A 17,956-nucleotide genomic window follows, 5' to 3' on the forward strand; every position below is an offset into this window, starting at 1 on the left:
GAGCCTCCGGGCCCCAGAACCACACCAGAACCGTCGGAGACTCCCGGTGGCCACGCGCACAGCTTTCCAGTCTTCGTTCTGGTCTCTGCCCCGAGGATGCCGCAGTCGCTGAGCGCGTGGGACGGGCCACTGTGCCTCGCCGAGGTGGACGAGAAGCCGGGGCGCCCGCTGCGGGTCTGCTATGGGGCTGTGGAGCTCCGGGAGCTGGGCCAGGAGCTCACCCCAACCCAGGTAAAAGGGCTCCTCCGAGGCGGCGTTCGGGATTTCGCTCCCCGGGGAGCAAGACCAAACCCCGGGTTGGTTTCCTTTCTTTGCGGCGTCCACGTCCAAAGGAGCTCAGGGTGGGGTACGTGGTTTTCCCTACACAGCAACCCTGCGAGGTAGGTGAGGTGAAGAGACTGTTCCTGCCAGAAGGCCAACCAGTGAGCTTCTCATAGAAAGGAACCGGGGGTCATCATTTTCCTTCAATGCAGGACTCTCAGCCAAAGAATCCAGGGCGAAGTGGAGATTTGAACGGGGGACTCCTGGGTCTGACGCTCTAACCACTCCACCACACTACCTTCCTTCCCTCATCTTCCTTTTCTATCTCTCTTCTAAATCAGGGTGGATAAAAATCAATGATAAAAAAAATCAGATTTAAAAAAAAAGTAAATTGGATTTTTAAAATTTAAATTGGATTTTTAAAATAAAATGCTTTTGGAGGAAAAATCTTTCTTAAGATACAGTGGTACCTCGGGTTACATACGCTTCAGGTTACAGACTCCGCTAACCCAGAAATAGTACCTCAGGTAAGAACTTTGCTTCAGGATGAGAACAGAAATCGTGCTCCGGCGGCGCGGCAGCAGCAGGAGGTCCCATTAGCTAAAGTGGTGCTTCAGGTTAAGAACAGTTTCAGGTTAAGAACGGACCTCTGGAACGAATTAAGTACTTAACCCGAGGTACCACTATAGTTTTCTTTTTAAGTTACATTATAGTCCATCAGGAAATAAGGATTTGTTTTAAGTTTTTCATGTATGCTAAAACTCAGTCTAAGGGTGTGTGTTTTTAATTGTTTAACCACATCAGTTAACAAACATGGATACATATCCTACAATGTTATTGTTTTAGTTAAGTAAATTGTTATTAAGGAAATGATTATTTTTCTCCTTCCAGTAAAGTACAGCAGAAAAGTTGTCCAAATATAAACGGTTAACTTATTAAACCTCACAATAATTTCATAATTATCTGTCAATGCATTTCTAATAGTATAACCAAATCAATAATTTTTTGATATAACTGTAAAAACTACTCTGAAAATTTATTGTTCCAAAAAGGAAACCTTCATCTGGTTGTAAATATTAAGATTATACCAGCAAGAATGAGTCTTACTGACTAGTGATTTAAATTGATTTGATTTAAATCAAATCCACCATATTCTAAACTATTCCTTTCTTCCTTCCTCCCTCCATCTCTCTCTCTCTCTCTCTCTCTCTCTCTCTCTCTCTCTCTGCCCTCCCTCCTTTTCCTTTTCGTTTATTGTCCCACGTACCCATCTACAGTGAGGGGGGAAAGTATTTGAGCCCCTGCTGAATTTGCCCATTTGCCCTCTGACGAAGAAATGACCAGTCCTTAATTTTAATGGTAGGTTTATTGTAGCTGCGAGAGACAGGATAACAACAGGAAAACCCCCAGAAACCCACAAGACAAAAGTCAGAGACTGATGTGCATTGTAATGAGTGAAATAAGTACAGTGGTACCTTGGGTTACAGACACTTCAGGTTAGAGACGCTTCAGGTTACAGACTCTGCTAACCCAGAAATAGTGCTTCAGGTTAAGAACTTTCCTTCAGGATGAGAACAGAAATCACGCAGTAGCAGAGCGGCGGCAGCGGGAGGCCCCATCAGCTAAAGTGGTGCTTCAGGTTAAGAACAGTTTCAGGTTAAGAACAGACCTCCTGAACAAATTAAGTTCTTAACCCGAGGTTTGAGCTCATTGTTCTTCCGGTCAAAAACCCACTGCCCCACTCCCAGCTTGCTTTCTCTAACAAAATGTATGTGCTACTTCTTGTTAAAGAAAACCTCAAAGCAGTTTACAAAATCTAAAATAAAACATTAAAACAATCTTTTTAAAAACAAGTAGGGTTGCCATACATCTGGAATTTCCTGGACATAGCTGGCAAAAAAGCTGAACAACTTTGGGCAAAACTTAAAAGAAGCTGAACAAATTTGCATCCCCCCCAAAAAAGTTCAATAATTTTTGTGTCCAGATTGGCAACCCTAAAAATAAGTATTTAAAAGTATTCAGAGTCTCTTCTCTCTGTGTGTATAAATATCTGGGAGAAATAGGATTCCATTTACATTTAAAGGTCAATGTACCTACATAATTTGCACTTTCTGAGACCATTCACAAACTTCAACACAGCCATCTTTCGACATTCATACCTCTCCAAACTTTCCAGTGCTGTTCTCCAGCCAAGAAATGTGACCCAAACATGCTTATGCAAAGAGGGAAAGTGTGTCTTAAAACGAATGTGTTTGTGAAAACAGCATACAGATTGCTTTGTAAAAATGTATATCTTAGTCAAAACTGCACAGAAAAATGAGTGCATTATGGGGAAAAAAATGCACTAAAATGCTGATAATTTTTTGTGAGGACTGTTTTTTTCTAAAGAAAAAAATTGCAAACTGAATTGGATGTGTGGAGAACTGGAAGACTGGAAATGGAGAGAAACTGAAATTAATGGAATATAATCTATATATCCAACTTGCACTCTCTCTCTCACATACACACACAGTTGTCTGCATTTTAAGACTCTCCTCGTGGGGCCCAGTGAACATCAGAATATAAGAAAATCCTGCTGGATCAGACCTGTGGCCCATCTAGTCCAGCATCTACTTCTCATGAGTAGCCAACCAGATGCATTTGAGAAACTCGCAAATCCGTGATATTTTATCTGTACAATCAGAATGAATTTCAGGAACTGAAATGCTTTTTCTGTGCAGCCTGAGCAGGAGCGGTGAACAACAACATTATAGTTACATGCTGTAGCTTGTCTCCACCCCATTGCCCTGCTCACTGTTGTGAAGAATATTCTTACATTATGAATGGTCCAGGTCACCATTAAAATAAAGAGGATGGGATAGGCTAGGGGTCAGCAAACTTTTTCAGCAGGGGACCAGTCCACTGTCCCTCAGACCTTGTGGGGGGCTGGACTATATTTTTTTTGGGGGGGAGGAATTAACCAATTCCTATGCCCCACAAATAACCCAGAGATGCATTTTAAATAAAAGCACATGTTCGACTTATGTAAAAACACCAGGCAGGCCCCACAAATAACCCAGAGATGCATTTTAAATAAAAGGACACATTCTGCTCGTGTAAAAACACACGGATTCCCGGACTGTCCGTGGGCTGGATTTAGAAGGTGATTGGGCCAGATCCGGCCCCCGGGCCTTAGTTTGCCTACCCATGGGATAGGTCAATGTATACGTGGACCGTCCCTGGAACAAGTGACTTTTCTAAGTTCTAAAAATTCTTAACCAAGCTCAAGGCTGTCATCTGAACTAGTCGGATGTTTAACTGATAATCAATCTCAGTCAGTCCATCCTTGGAAAAAAAATGGCAACTAGGAATTCCTTTTTTGGTGACTGCAACCTTGGCCTAAGGAGCCATTTGGCGCCTAGCTTATCTATCTCAGTTTCTAGCACTGAGCATAGTGGTTGTCCATCAAGAACAGCCTTTTCCTCCGCGATCTTGTCCAATTCTTTTTCAAAACCACCCAAGCTGGTGGCCACCACCAGAACCTCCTGTGGGACAGTTTCATAGTTTAATGATGTGCTGTGTGAAGAAGAAGCACCATATTTTTTGCTCTATAAGACGCAACGGACCATAAGACACACCTAGTTTTAGAGGAGGAGAACAAGAAAAAAAATATTCTCTCCCTCTCTGCGCAGCGCTTCAGTGAAGCGGCAGGAAAAATGGAGCCCTTTCTGTTTCTCCTCCCGCTTCACTGAAGGGGCGCTGCGCAGAGAGGGAAAGCTGCGCAGTGCCTCTCCAGCAAAGCGAAGCCAGGAGAGCAAGAGGGATCGGTGCACACCGATCCCAGCGAAAGCAACGTGAAGCTCCTGGTGCGCTCTGGAGCTCCTGGTGCGCTCTGGAGGCTTCACGTTGCTTTCGCTGAAGCCATGGAGCCTGCATTCACTCCATAAAACACACACACATTTCCCCTTACTTTATAGGAGGGGAAAAGTGCATCTTATAAAGCGAAAAATATGGTAGCCAATGGGGGCCTTTCCTACTGAACCTCCTGCACTTCAAAAGAAATTCCCACTGCACCACCGATCCCTACCATTGCATACAATAGCAAACGTTTCACAGTCTGCCATTATTGGGTAGCCCCCCAGGCTATTGTCCTCCCCTGGCCAATCACAGGGCTCAAAGCCAGCCCCTCATTTGAATGCTTGCTGGTATATAAGAGCACTGCTTGCATGAGGTCACCAGCATTTGCAATGTGCAGAAAGCCAAGCAAGAGCAGGGAAGGAAGACATGGTGGCTCTTAAAACGTACAGGATGTCCTACTCCCTGAGGAACAAGAGGAGGATCTGGCTGAGGAGGCGTGGCCTGGAAAAGAGGAGGAGGAGCTATGAATGGAGGCGGAGCCGAGAGCGGAGGCGGGGGTTGCGCCGCCGGCCTAGCAGGCCACAGAAGACACCTGCCAGGAGAAGGAGAGTTCTGCCCAAGCCCAGGAGGAACATCTGCATTGTCCGGTTCCCGAGGCGAGGCTACCGGATGAAGTGCCCCTTGATGTCCTGGTGTTTCAATAGGTGGATGCGGGGCAGCAGCAACCCTTCGCATGGGGCCAGATATTCCCTGCGCTCCAGCCGGCCGATGGTCCTTCGGAGTCGCGCACCCAAGAAGTGCCCGCCAGGCCCTCGCCGCTGCCCTGACTTCCTTCAGGCTGCCCTGAGGGAGATAGCGAGCAAGAAGCGCGCCAAGTGGGTGGCCTCTTCCCTCCCCAAGAAGCGGCGGCGTTACTCGGACGAGGAGATTTTCTACCGCTTGGCGAAACCCTCCAAAGCGGAAGAATCAGGAGAGGAGGAGAGCGGTGACAAGGACGTGGAGAACTCAGCTGCTGGGATAGCCCAGTCCGCGGAGAGCGGACTTCAAGAGACCATAAGCTAGAGACAGACACCCCTCTCCTCCTTCTCGGAACAGCAAACAGGCCTGGGCAATGATCCAGAGGAGAAGAGAGGAAGAAGGGAATAATAATCATAATTTTAAAAAATAAGAACCCTGTGTTGAAAGATCCAAGAACTTAAAGGAGACCACCTGCACCCATATTCCAATCCTGATTTTTAATTTATTTATTTTTTAGGCTGTTTATCTCTGCCTCAGTGGGGGGCATCGGGAAAGTTTTTTTGAGCCATGGCATAGTCAGCGAAGAACATGGAAAGGATATCCGCCTCTCTCCCTTGCTAGCAAGGGCAAACAGAAATCGGCTCCCACTGCTACGAGAACAAAAGGATTGTTGTTGTCTAGGGTGCTCCCTCCTCACCCCAGGAATTATTCTTGAAATACTAATAAACCTGGATCTTTTGGAACACATGGGTTGCCTTGTGGAATGCTGAGGAGCAATTGGGTTGGGTGGGGAATAAGGAAGAAAAGGCTATGAGTGACCACTAGACATGATGGCTACGTTCTCCCTCCACTGTCGCAGACAGTACGCCTGTGAATACCAATTGCTGGGAATCGCAAGGCGGGAGGGAGCTGCTGCTGCTGCAGCTGCTGGGCTGGGCTAAAATAGGCCATCATCCTGATTCAGAAGGACTCCCCTTAGGTGGGTGTAAGAGTCCAAGATCACTTCTGCTCACTAAGACCCAACGGCTACCGTTTAGGGCTGGGCCTGGTTTTGAGGGAGTCTTTGGCAGAGTCCCCCTCCCCCCTATTCTTTGCTTACTGGCCGTTGTGGGAAAGGAGAAGACAAGGCGGGGCAAGAAGGAATCTCCAGCAGTCCTGACTGGTGCCCATTGGGGACTGGTAGGGCAGATGCCTGGGAGCCAAACAGTAGGGGGAGCCAGAACGAATCACAGGCAGTCCCAATTAATTCTCGCTTTGTCCCCATCCTCTTCCCTGCTGAGTTCCACAGTAAGGAGAAGGCTATCGATGAGAACAGGTTGCTGGACTTGATAGGCCATTGGCTTGATCCGGCAGCCTCTTCTAACGTTCTTGCAGGGCAGCGCTGAGACCCAAGGCCACAATCAAACCACACAACTCGCAGTGTTTAACAATCAGTCGTTCCTCGCAGGGAACTCTGGGAATTGTAGTTCTCAGAGGGGATACAAGGGGTCTCCTAACATCTCTCAGCACCCTTAACAAACTGCAACTCCCAGAATTCTTTGAGGGAAGCCATGTTTGTTTAAAGTGGACTCATGGTGATTCACATGGAAACAAAAGAGGAAGCCGAAAGCCAGGGTTGCTCCCTAGGATGGAAGGCAGGCAGGTAGGGCTGTCTGAGGTTGGTGGGCCAGTGCCCCATTCACCAAATAAGTCTCCACTGGGGGGGGGGGTTGTTTTGCTGTTGCTATGGTTGAACAATTGGGAGTCATAATACCTCTCCCAAGCATAATATTTTATGTCTCCATCATGTCAACCAATCAGTCTTTCCTGGCATTTCCCCCTCAATTTCAAAAGACACAAATGTTTTAACCTTTCCTTATAAGGATCTCCCCTCCCCCCCCCCCAAAAAAAATTACCTGAACATTTCTGGGTTAAAGAGTCTTGCCTAGAGTTTATCCCACTGGCCTGAAGCCATAAATGAAGATGGAAACAAACAAAAAATGCTCAGGGTGTACCACTTTTTGAGTTCTTGAGATTGTTCTTCTCTGCTTAGGATTTATCTTTTAAAAAAACAATGTATTTTCATTGGTGCTGCTTTATATCATATACCACTCATAATTGAATGAAGGCTAATTGAATCATCATAAGTAATGACTGCATATAAGTGTCTTTCTAAAGCACATCAAAGTGCAAGTAGATAAATAGGTACCGCTCCGGCGGGAAGGTAAACGGCGTTTCCGTGCACTGCTCTGTTTTGCCAGAAGCGGCTTAGTCATGCTGGCCACATGACCCGGAAGCTATATGCCGGCTCCCTCAGTCAATAAAGCGAGATGAGCACCGCAACCCCAGAGTCGGCCACGACTGGACCTAATGGTCAGGGGTCCCTTTACCTTTACCTTTTTAACAAGTTCAGGACACAATGTATACGTTTCAAAAGATCCAGTTTTATTATTACTCCAAGATGAAGTTCCTGAGGGGGGCTGGGAAACACACTTTGGATACAATGACAAATCCCTTTTCATTTTGCTTCAAGCGGTAGCCAATTTCTGTCTGTTTCTTGTTAGCGAGGAAAGGAATAATTATTCGTTCAAGGGGTAGGTTCAGAGATGCGGGCCTTTTTTGAGGTGACGGGTGTCTCTTGGTTATTTATCCAATGGCTCAAATTTCTTCTTTTCTCCTCCTCCTGCAGGCATTGATAAATCTATTAGTTCTGCAAAAATGGCTCCAGGACAGGATCGGAATGTGGGTGGTGACACGCCCCTTCAGTTTCCTTGGATCTTTTGAGCAGGCCGGTAGTTTATGTAATATACATTTTGCCTCCCTCTTCTCCCTTTGGTTTTCTGTCAGGCCTGCTTGCTGTCCTGAGAAGAGCGAGGGAGATGTTTGCCTAGCTCGATACCTCCTGGAGCTCATTCGCCGTTGGCTGAGGTACTCCTGGAGCCATGTTCTCTGCCCCTGGGTTGGCGGGTAAGCCCTGGTCTTTTGATCTGTAGGGCTTTGCCAACTTGTAGAAAATCTCCTCATCAGAGTAACGCTGGCGCTTCCTGGGGGAAGCTGGCGCCACCCACTTGGCACGCTTCTTGCTCGCCACTTGCCTGAGGGTGGTGTGGAGGAAGTTGGGGCAGGAACAAGGGTGCTGCTGATTTCGCTGCCTGCCCAGCCGCAGGGACATCTTGTGGTGGACATCCGCTATGCAGGGGCTCAAGGCGGCTTTGGCCTTCTGTAAGGAAAGGATGTCGTCCCGCATCTTCCGGTTGAAATACCAGGACAGGAGAGGGCATGATGTTAAGTAGCTGCTTCTTGGGAACCTGATAATGCAAACGTTCCTCCTGGGTCTCTGAGGTAGCTTCCCTCGTCTGTTCAGGATCTTCTGGGCTCTGCTTTGCTGGCTCTTTCTACCCCTTTTGATGGCAGCCATGGCCTCTTGCTGGTTCGTCCTCTCCAGCTCAACTGCCCCACCTGCAAATACTGGTGACCTCCGGCCAGCACTCCTCTTATATACCGGCAGGCATTCAAATGAGGGGCTACTTCAGAGTCCTGTGATTGGCTGGGGATGAACAATCGCTCAGGGGGCTATCCAATAATGAGGGACTGTGAGGCATTTGCCTCTGTGTGGAATTATGGGGGTGGAGTAAAACATTCAGGGCATAAGCCAATATAACACAAGCTACTGTTTAAACTTGGCATCCATGGAAAATTCTGCATCAACCCAGCACTATTTTACACCGTAAACAAGTTTGAGTGTGCTTAATTTTGGCTGTTCCTTTTCTTTCTCTCTTTTTTGTATCTGAGTGTCAATATATATATATATATATATATATATATATATATATATATATATAATCAGCATCAACATTCTTCTCCACCCCCCCTTTCCTAGCTGCAGGGTAAAATATTTTCTTTATTTTGTGCCATTTGGAGCTGTTGTGTTTTATTAAAATCTTTCATTCTTCTGAAACACAAAAATACATCAGATGTTCTGAATTAACTTTCCGCTATGCTTCATTTCTACACGCTGGCTCATTTGTAAATCTCTTTTCCTTTTTGGTAAACAAAACATTTTTATTTAAAATGTTCTTTTTTAAAAAAAAACAACCTCACCAATGGTCCTTTATTCAGCTGAAATAAAGTGGGGATAAAAAGTTCTGAACGTGTTCAAAATATCTTGTTGTTACCTGATGCAGTTTGGAAACAAGAAATTCCTTCCTTGGGGTGATAATCAACACTCCAAAAACATTGGAATATAAGAAGGGCCCTTCTGGATCAGGCCAGTGGCCCATCTACTGCAGCATCCTGTTCTTACAGTGGCCAACAAGGTGTCCCAATTCCACCTTTAAATCCTGGTAATGTCCGGGGAAATCCAGACGCATGGCAGCCCTAATGAAAAGCCAGCTATGATGGGAGTTGTAGTCCAAAGAGGCTGTGCTTGGTGGAGCTGATGGGAGTTGAAATGGGTAGGGCTGTAACTTTCCATCTTTGTGCATATAGCAGCTTCGCTGCTGCAGTCATATATTGGAGTGGTCTTTCATAGAGCCAGTGTGGTGTAGTGGTTAAGAGCGGTAGACTTGTAATCTGGTGAACCGGGTTCGCTTCCCCGCTCCTCCACATGCAGCTGCTGGGGGACCTTGGGCTAGTCACACTTCTTTGAAGTCTCTCAGCCCCACTCACCTCACAGAGTGTTTGTTGTGGGGAAGGAAGGGAAAGGAGAATGTTAGCCGCTTTGAGACTCCTTAAGAGGAGTGAAAGGCGGGATATCAAATCCAAACTCCTCCTCCTCCTCCTCCTCCTCTTCTTCTTCCTCCTCCTCCTCCTCTTCCTCTTCCTCTTCCTCTTCCTCTTCCTCCTCCTCCTCCTCCTCCTCTTCTTCCATAGTCCTTTTTCCAATTGTCCTTGCAAGTTTCCTAGAAGCAGTTGGCTTCTTGCTGTGGAAAACAGGGCGCTGGGTGGATTTGATCCAGTAAGACTCATAAACCAGGTGGAGGGAAAGGCGAATGAAATGAAACTCCTTCTGCACAGAGTTGTAAGCAAGCCTCACTTGCGTGACTGCTTCCAATTACTGCTTTGTTTTGCATATGGGAAGAACATCCCTCCGGCATTGACTCTGGACAGTTTCTTCCCCCTTCCCTGCTCCCTGTGGCTTGGACCACTTGACGCAGCCATCTGGATTGCGTTACCAAATTGAGTCCTTGCTTGCAGGTCCTTCTTGCCAGCAGAGCAAAGGAGAACCTTTTTGATTTATATCAGTCTCTTCCGCATTTCGTCTTTATGCTTCTTTGTAACTTGGGGGTCTCTCTTTAAGCACAGGGTTGGGGGACTGGATGCTGTCGGTGGGTCAGATCCCTAACCTGGTCCTACTTTTGTCAGTGCCAATCAGCTGATCAGAGGTTGCAGCAATCTCTTTGGAGACGGGCTTCCAGTGCCAATCAGCTGACCTGGAAGCTGCAGTTAGCGCAGAATGCTGCAGCGCGATTGCTAACAGGAGTGAGGCCTTGTCATCGTGCAACACCTATTCCCAGAGATGTGCACTGGTTTCCAATTTGCAATTTCCCTTAAAACTGAACAGGTCCAGAACTGTCCCACATCCATTGACTGGGAGGGCTGCGACCCACAAAAACTCTACACCTTGATTCTCACAGACCTGGATGTTCCCAGCAGGGCGGATCCGAAACTCAGGTGAGAGAGACCACAAAAGGGACCTTCTCTCCTTTCGGCATACTCCTGTCTTTATAGAAATATGCATGTTTTCAATGATCATCCTAAGGGACGCGGGTGGCGCTGTGGGTTAAACCACAAAGCCTAGGACTTGCCGATCAGAAGGTCGGCGGTTTGAACCCCCGCGACGGGGGGAGCTCCCGTTGCTCGGTCCCAGCTCCTGCCAACCTAGCAGTTCGAAAGCATGTCAAAGTGCAAGTAGATAAATAGGTACCACTGTCGGGAAGGTAAATGGCGTTTCTGTGCGCTGCTCTGGTTCGCCAAAAGCAGCTTAGTCATGCTGGCCACATGACCCAGAAGCTGTACGTCGGCTCCCTTGGCCAGTAAAGCAAGATGAGTGCCGCAACCCCAGAGTCGGTCACGACTGGACCCAATGGTCAGGGGTCCCTTTACATTTAATGATCATCCAGGGAGGGTGGAATAACTGTGCAGCCACACAGGGAAGGACCATAGCTCAGTGGTGGGGCAATACTGAGCCAGATGGATCAATTGGTCTGACTTTGGTGTTTGGCAGCTTCCTCTGTTCTTAGCATCTTTGAGTTATTTAGAGCACTTGTACACTGCTTTTCAGCTGAAAAGCACATGCTGCATTGCTGAGTTAGGTGGTAGATTTTACCAAATAGGGAAACCATGGAGGATTAACGTGGAACACTTGGTTTGGATGTTGAATTCTGAATGCACCTTCCCTGCTCTTTTTCCTCCTGTAGAGAGTGGCATCATTTCCTGGTGACCAACATGCAAGGCAACAACATCGGCAGTGGGTGCATTTTGTCGGATTATATTGGATCTGCGCCTGCCAAGGGAACAGGTAGGCAAACCATTGTAGAGAGGTGGGCAAACTTTCTCTGCAGGCCAGACCTTTATGAGTCTAGCTTTGTGGGCCAAATTTGACAGGTGGGCAAGGGTGCCCACCTGCCACACACCTGATGTCACACACAGTTGGGTGCTTTGAAGTCCCAGAGTTGGGAGTTGCTGGGCTTGCAAAGAACCCCACATAGTGCTTTAAAGTACTCATGGTTGTGGCATTACCACTCACCATCTGATTGACAGTAGAGCCAGAGGCTGCTTTAAGGCTCTCTGATTGTGTATCTCTACCCCTAGCACATCTCAAACCCCAAGTCCAAGGCAGGTGGCTGTAAATTAGGGGAAGCAGCCCCATGGGCCAAATTTGAACCCCTGGTGGGCCAAATTTGGCCTGCGGGCCAAAGGTTCCCCACCTCTAACCTTGGCACTAGGGTGAGAACCTCAGCCTTGGGGCCAGATGTGGCCTTCTGGACTTCTTTAGGCTGATTTGACAGGAGTGAGTGTGCAGGCCTGAGGCAGAGAGGCAGAAGAACTTGAAAGTCTTGCATTTTCAAAGCAAGCACCTGTTACAGCACAAGCAGCACAGAACAGACAAGAATAAGGTGATACGTTGCTTCAACAGCCCTTCAAGGCACTGTGGTAAAATTGTTCCTACTGACTGAAAGTTTAAAGAGTCATATCTTTGGCATTTTCCCTATATGACAAATCTGGGGAGAAACTTTACCATTTTGCTGACAAATGCAGCAGGGTAGCCATTCAGCAGAGTTTTGATCCAGTGTTTGTCCTGATCTGATGCATACACACCTACCATACAGAAAGGCTTCCCCCTGCTGAGACTGAGGGGAAGTGACTTCCAAAATCATCTTGGGTGGGAGGGCACCAGCTTGGAAACCTTTGTGGATTCTCTACCTTAAGCTTTGAGAGTTTGGAAGGTGGTGATTGCCTTGCCTAAGAGACTGAGCAAAGGGCTGGCTGGTTTGTTCCAAGACAAGTAGGGACTTCGCCCTGCGCCAGGAACCCAGAAATCAAATACAGAGCACATTATTTGCTTTTCGATGGGTTGATTGCTTTACCTTTTGAGAGATTAGCAGTGTGATGTTTGATTGGACTAGAAGCCAAGTGCCGTTCAAACATGATTTGATGTGCATGGAGAGGTGAGACATTTCTTTCCTCCTTGACAGATTCTTGGCTTTTTAACTGGAGTAAATGGCTGGGAGTGTTTCTTCTTAAGAAACAAACTTAAAGCCTTGGGTATTTTTTAGAAGGCACATCTCTGCCTCTCCCTGGGAAGGCACTTTCAAGGCAGCTCAAGTTGGGGACCATCACTGCCTCTTGCGGCAATGAGTTCCACAGTTTACCTGTGCCCTGCATGAAATAGTACTTCAGCTCATTGGACCGGTAATCTGAGTTGGGATCAGGCAGCTCCCATACATTCCTATCAGTTTAATCTGCAACACAGCCCTTAAGAACCTAAGAATGTGGGAAGAGGCTGTTGGATCAGGCCAATGGTGTTGGCACAGCAGCTCCATCGTGGCTGGTAGCCTTCAAAAGCCCTCTCCTCCATGAATTTGTCCAATCCTCTTTTAAAAACTTCTTGGTTGGTACCCATTGTTGCCTCTTGTGGCAGTGAGTTCCACAGTTTAACTATGCAATGCATGAATAAGTCCTTCCTTTTATCTATCCCAATTCTTCCAGCATCCATCACCATTAGATGTCCACAAGAGTGGAAGAATTGGGTTTTTTATATATAAAAAAAACTGGATAAATTTTCGGTACAGGACTCATTTGGATTCTGAGCTGCCCTGTATGGTACGGCACAATGACACTTTCCCCCCGGCGCTGTTGGGCCCGCCCTCACTTAAATATAGTGCACCCACCTCACAGGACACCAGTTCCACAAATTCCCATAAACCACCCCAGATTATCTTGTGGGGGATTTGTGTGAGGGAAAACTTAATAATTTGGAGGCAGGATTTGATCAAATAAACAATAAAGATTATATTTAGCAAAGGAAGTTTGTGACACAAGTGGGTACAACATAGGATACTTCAGATTATGTTATTTCCCTTCAGTGTTGCACAGCTGTTGCCGCTTAATACTTTGGTTCTTAAACAAGGTGGTACTTCCTGTCAGTTACACACCCCTTTGACAACCCTACTCCTGAGGTACTCTTAAGTAACAGACTCAAGGGATCACCACACCCATCTTAACTGGTTTGGGAGTCTTCTCTTTGTAGCAGAATCTCTCCCCTCCATGCTGAAATGAGACCCAAGTAGACTGTATCTTTCCAGTTTCTACTTCTCCTGGCTCAGCCTCAGCCTCCCAGTTAATTCCTGGCCTATTACTCTCTCAGGACACCACACACTGTCCTTCACACTAAGCTCAGAGACTCCTTTCTGTAGCTTTTGATATATTCCGCAGAGTGGGTGTTTCTAGCCAGAACCAACTCTCTCTCCTCTCATTCCCTATCTCCCAACCTATTCTCCCAACCTCAATCCTAGCCTAAAGGTAAAGGGACCCCTGACCATTAGGTCCAGTGGCGGATGACTCTGGGGTTGCGGCACTCATCTCATTTTACTGTCTGACAAAGCTGGTGTACAGCTTCCGGGTCATGTGGCCAGCATGACTAAGCTGCTTCTGGCGAACCAGAGCAGCACATGGAAACGCTGTTTACCTTCCCGCTGGAGTGGTACCTATTTATCTACTTGCACTTTGACGTGCTTTCAGACTGCTAGGATGGCAGGAGCAGGTACCAAGCAACGGGAGCTAACCCGTTGCGGGGGTTCGAACCTCTGACCTTCTGATCAGCAAGCCCTAGGCTCTGTAGTTTAGACCACAGCGCCACCTGTTAGACCACAGCCCCCCCTCCCTACCCCTTTTCAATTCCCTCTTCTGGAACCCCGGCCAATCAGAAGCTGCCATTCATTAACCGTTTCCTGGCAGGGAAAAAGAAAATGAAAATACTTGGGTACCCAACCTGCCCAGCAAAACAAACTTTTCTGTCACACCCTGTGAGTAAAGGACCGTGAACTCTGCAAATGCCTGCGGATAAGGCTGCCAGGCCCTGAGATGGAAAGTGCCTTGACTTGACTTTCCTTGCAGATTGAATGCCCCTTTTGTGCAAAGGATTAACTTGTGCGTCAACGCACAGCCTAGGGGAGTCAGGTAACAAAAAATCCACACCCATAGCAGAGCTTTAAAGGTACACTGAGAGGGCTTAAGTCAGTGTGGGAGAGGCAAGGTCTTGCCTTCTTGTGACACACCCTTCTGGATTTATTTCTGGCTGCTGCACCAGCAGAACTTACTTGCTGGGCTGGGTTGATCCATTAACCAGCTCCTGCCAACCTGGTGCCCTCGAGATCTTTTTCGGATTACAACTCCCCATCCCAGCCCCCACAAGAACCCTGTGAGGTGGGTTAGCCTGAGAGAGGCAGTGGCTGGCTCCAAGTCACCCAGTGGGCTTCATGGCTGAGTGGGGATTTGAACCCTGGTCTCTCCCAGGTCTAGCACTCTAGAGCTCTAACCACTAAGCAGCACTGCCCAGTCAAAAGTTAGTTCCTGGACAGCACAGTAGGTTACCTGGGCAGAGTCTTGCACACCACTGCGTGATGAAAATGCATTTATAGTAATTATTTGCTTACATACAAATTACATATGTGAAATTTCATAGAATCATAAAATTGTGCAGTTGGGTGGCGCCCAAAGGGACATCTAGTCCAACCCCCTGCAATGCAGGTATCACAGCTGTAGATCTGTGTCCACTCTTTAGCACAACCCCATTCTTTTAATAATTTCTTTTAATAATTTGTATATGAAAAAACATTGTTCTGGAGTAAGTATATTGGTATGTAATGAATGATGCTTTACAGGGTTAAAGAAAAAGAAAAATGGTGTAAAAAAAAAGTACAAAGGTGGAAGTAATCTAATTAGACACAACAATACAGTAAGAGTAAATTTTTTGAGGTCTTAGAACAAAGGAAGGAAGTCAATTTGTGTTTATGTACGTAATGATATGGTTTTTTTCTGTAGATGTGTGCTTTTTCGTTTTTGTTTTGTTTAGTTTTGTTTCCTTTGTTTTTTCCCCTTTTCTTTTCTGTTTTTTTTTTGTATGTTCTGGTTTCTTTTGTTTGTACAGTGGTGCCCCGCAAGACGAATGCCTCGCAAGACGGAAAACTCGCTAGACGAAAGAGTTTTCCGTTTTGGAGGTGCTTCGCAAAACGAATTTCCTATGGGCTTGCTTCGCAAGATGAAAATGTCTTGCGAGTTCCTGCGGGTTTTTTTCCCTCCCCCCCCTTTTTCTAAGCCGCTAAGCCGCTTATCCGCTTATCCGCTAAGCCGCTAATAGCGCTAAGCCGCTAAGCCGTCAATGGGCTTGCTTCGCAAGACGAAAAAACCGCTAGACGAAGAGAATCGCAGAACGGATTCTTTTCGTCTTGCGAGGCACCACTGTATAGTATTATTTTGGATTCAATGTTTGTAATTTTTGTTATGATTCTGCATTGAAAATAAAAAAATTCAAAAGAAAAAAAAAAAGATCTGTGTCCACTTTGGCCAATGCGTAAGTGGCTTCCCTAAGGGAAGGTGGACTTCTTTTGGGACACTCTTGCCTCTTTCTAGCTGCCGTTTTCTAGTTCTACATCACCTTCTTATACTGTACAGGAGATGGCATTTAAACAATCTCTTGATTCTTACTGTGTTAGAATTGTTAAAACAAAAAGGAACTATGGGAGTCTGCAATACGAAGTGGAGGAACCTAAAAGGAAGTAACTACTTACCTTGTTCCTCTCTGGATGCTTTTCTGCTCCATCCCATCCCAAGCTATTCTTTTCCCTGCCTTTTTTGACAGGAAAAAAGGCAGGAAAAAGAATAGATCTCTTCCCCATCTCCTGCTGCCTCCATTCTATTCTATTCTCTTCCTCTCCTCTCTTGGCTGTCATTTCCACACACACCCCTTTGGAAGTACTCAAATGGGCAATCCCAGCCATTCCAGAAGCGAGCAGACTCAGATCTCTGTACTGTGTGTAGTCAATAGTATTTGGCTAACCAATGTTGCTACCTAGGAGCAAATGGAGCCAGTTAAGAATGAGGGCAGTGGACAAGAAGCCAGTTGAGAATGAGGGCAATGTGCACGAAGCCAGTTGAGAATGAGGGCAATGTGCATGAAGCCAGTTGAGAATGAGGGCAATGTAAATAAGCTGAACATTTTCATAGTCATTTCTTTAAAAAAAAGAAGTCAGAAAGGGTTGCTTTTCTGTATTGAGAAAAAACAACACAGTTTCGACAGTCGTACCTAAATCTTTGCATTATATCCTTGCCCATTGTAGGACTTCACCGCTATGTGTGGCTGGTCTACGAGCAGCCACAGCGACTGACCTGCGACGAGCCCATCCTGAACAAACTTACCGCTGCCAAGCGCGAGAAGTTCCGAGCCTCGTCCTTCCGCAAGAAGTACGGATTGGGTGCGCCTGTGGCAGGCATGTGCTACCAGGCCGAGTGGGACAGCCATGTGCCAAAGATCTACGAGCGGCTTGGCGTCAAATAGCCTGCCATGTGAATCCCATTGCAACTGAATAAAAAAAGAGAGAGGGTGGTATCCAACGTTAAGCCTTACTTGGAACACTCTCGCTGAAAACAGTGGGTGTGACTCTAGTCTATTGACTTCAGTGGGCCTACTCTTGAGTAGAATGCAACCCACTGAGCACAGGGAGATTTGTGGCAGTTTCCCCTTAACTTGGCAAGCCTTTTCAGGTGTTCTATAATAAAAACAATCAAAATACCCTTGTACGTGGATTCCTTTCTCAAACAGGAATCTGCCCACAAACTGCAGAGGAGCTGCTCACTGTGTCCTGCACGGCTGGAAGGCGTGGAGGGGACTGGCGGGAGGGGTGAAAGTTGCTCCTGACTTCCTCATGCATTGAAAGAACACAGAACAGATTGAGGTTGAATCCTGACAAGACAGAATTACTGTCTTTGGGGGATAGGGGGTTGGCTGGTGTGGAGGACTCCCTGGTCCTAAATGGGGCAACTGTGCCCCTGAAGGACCAGGTGTGCAGCCTGGGAGTAATTTTGGACTCACAGCTGTCCATGGAGGTGCAGGTCAATTCTGTGTCCAGGGCAGCTATCTACCAGCTCCATCTGGTACACAGACTGAGACCCTACCTGCCCGTGGACTGTCTCATCAGAGTGGTGCATGCTCTGGTTATCTCCCACTTGGACTACTGCAATGTGCTCTCCGTGGGGCTACCTTTGAAGGTGACCCGGAAACTGCAACTAATCCAGGATGCGGCAGCTAGACTGGTGACTGGGAGTAGCTGCCGAGACCAAATAACACCGGTCCTGAAAGACCTACATTGGCTCCCAGTACGTTTCCAAGCACAATTCAAAGTTTTGGTGCTAAACAACCGTGGCTCAGTATACCTGAAGGAGTGTCTCCACCTCCATCGTCAGCCTGGACACTGAGGTCCAGCTCCAAGGGCCTTCTGGCGGTTTCCTCCCTGTGAGAAGTGAGGTTACAGGGAACCAGGCAGAGGGCCTTCTTTGTAGTAGCGCCCGCCCTGTGAAACGCCCTTCCATCAGATGTCAAGGAAATAAACAACTATCTGACGTTTAGAAGACACCTGAATGC

General features: G+C 46.9%; 1 protein-coding gene across 1 annotated transcript; it reads left to right on the forward strand.

Annotated features, from left to right (window-relative positions):
• Positions 1–17,107, forward strand: LOC307205010 (phosphatidylethanolamine-binding protein 1-like). Its single transcript, XM_079957278.1, has 4 exons — positions 1–231; positions 10,379–10,488; positions 11,235–11,335; positions 16,656–17,107. Exons 1-4 carry the CDS (start codon positions 97–99, stop codon positions 16,871–16,873), a joined length of 564 nt encoding a protein of 187 aa, XP_079813404.1. The 5' UTR covers positions 1–96; the 3' UTR covers positions 16,874–17,107.
• The last annotated feature ends 849 nt before the right edge of the window (positions 17,108–17,956 follow it).

Source organism: Podarcis cretensis (genome assembly GCF_951804945.1).
Source record: "Podarcis cretensis genome assembly, chromosome: 16".
NCBI lineage: Eukaryota > Metazoa > Chordata > Lepidosauria > Squamata > Lacertidae > Podarcis > Podarcis cretensis.

What these genes read in the sequence shown, in the direction of transcription:
- LOC307205010 (XM_079957278.1), top strand. Translation starts at nt 97, where the DNA reads ATGCCGCAGTCGCTGAGCGCGTGGGACGGGCCACTGTGCCTCGCCGAG. An exon ending in AGGAGCTCACCCCAACCCAG is followed by an intron (nt 232 to 10,378) that starts GTAAAAGGGCTC and finishes AAAACTGAACAG; the next exon opens with GTCCAGAACTGTCCCACATC. An exon ending in TGCGCCTGCCAAGGGAACAG is followed by an intron (nt 11,336 to 16,655) that starts GTAGGCAAACCA and finishes TGCCCATTGTAG; the next exon opens with GACTTCACCGCTATGTGTGG.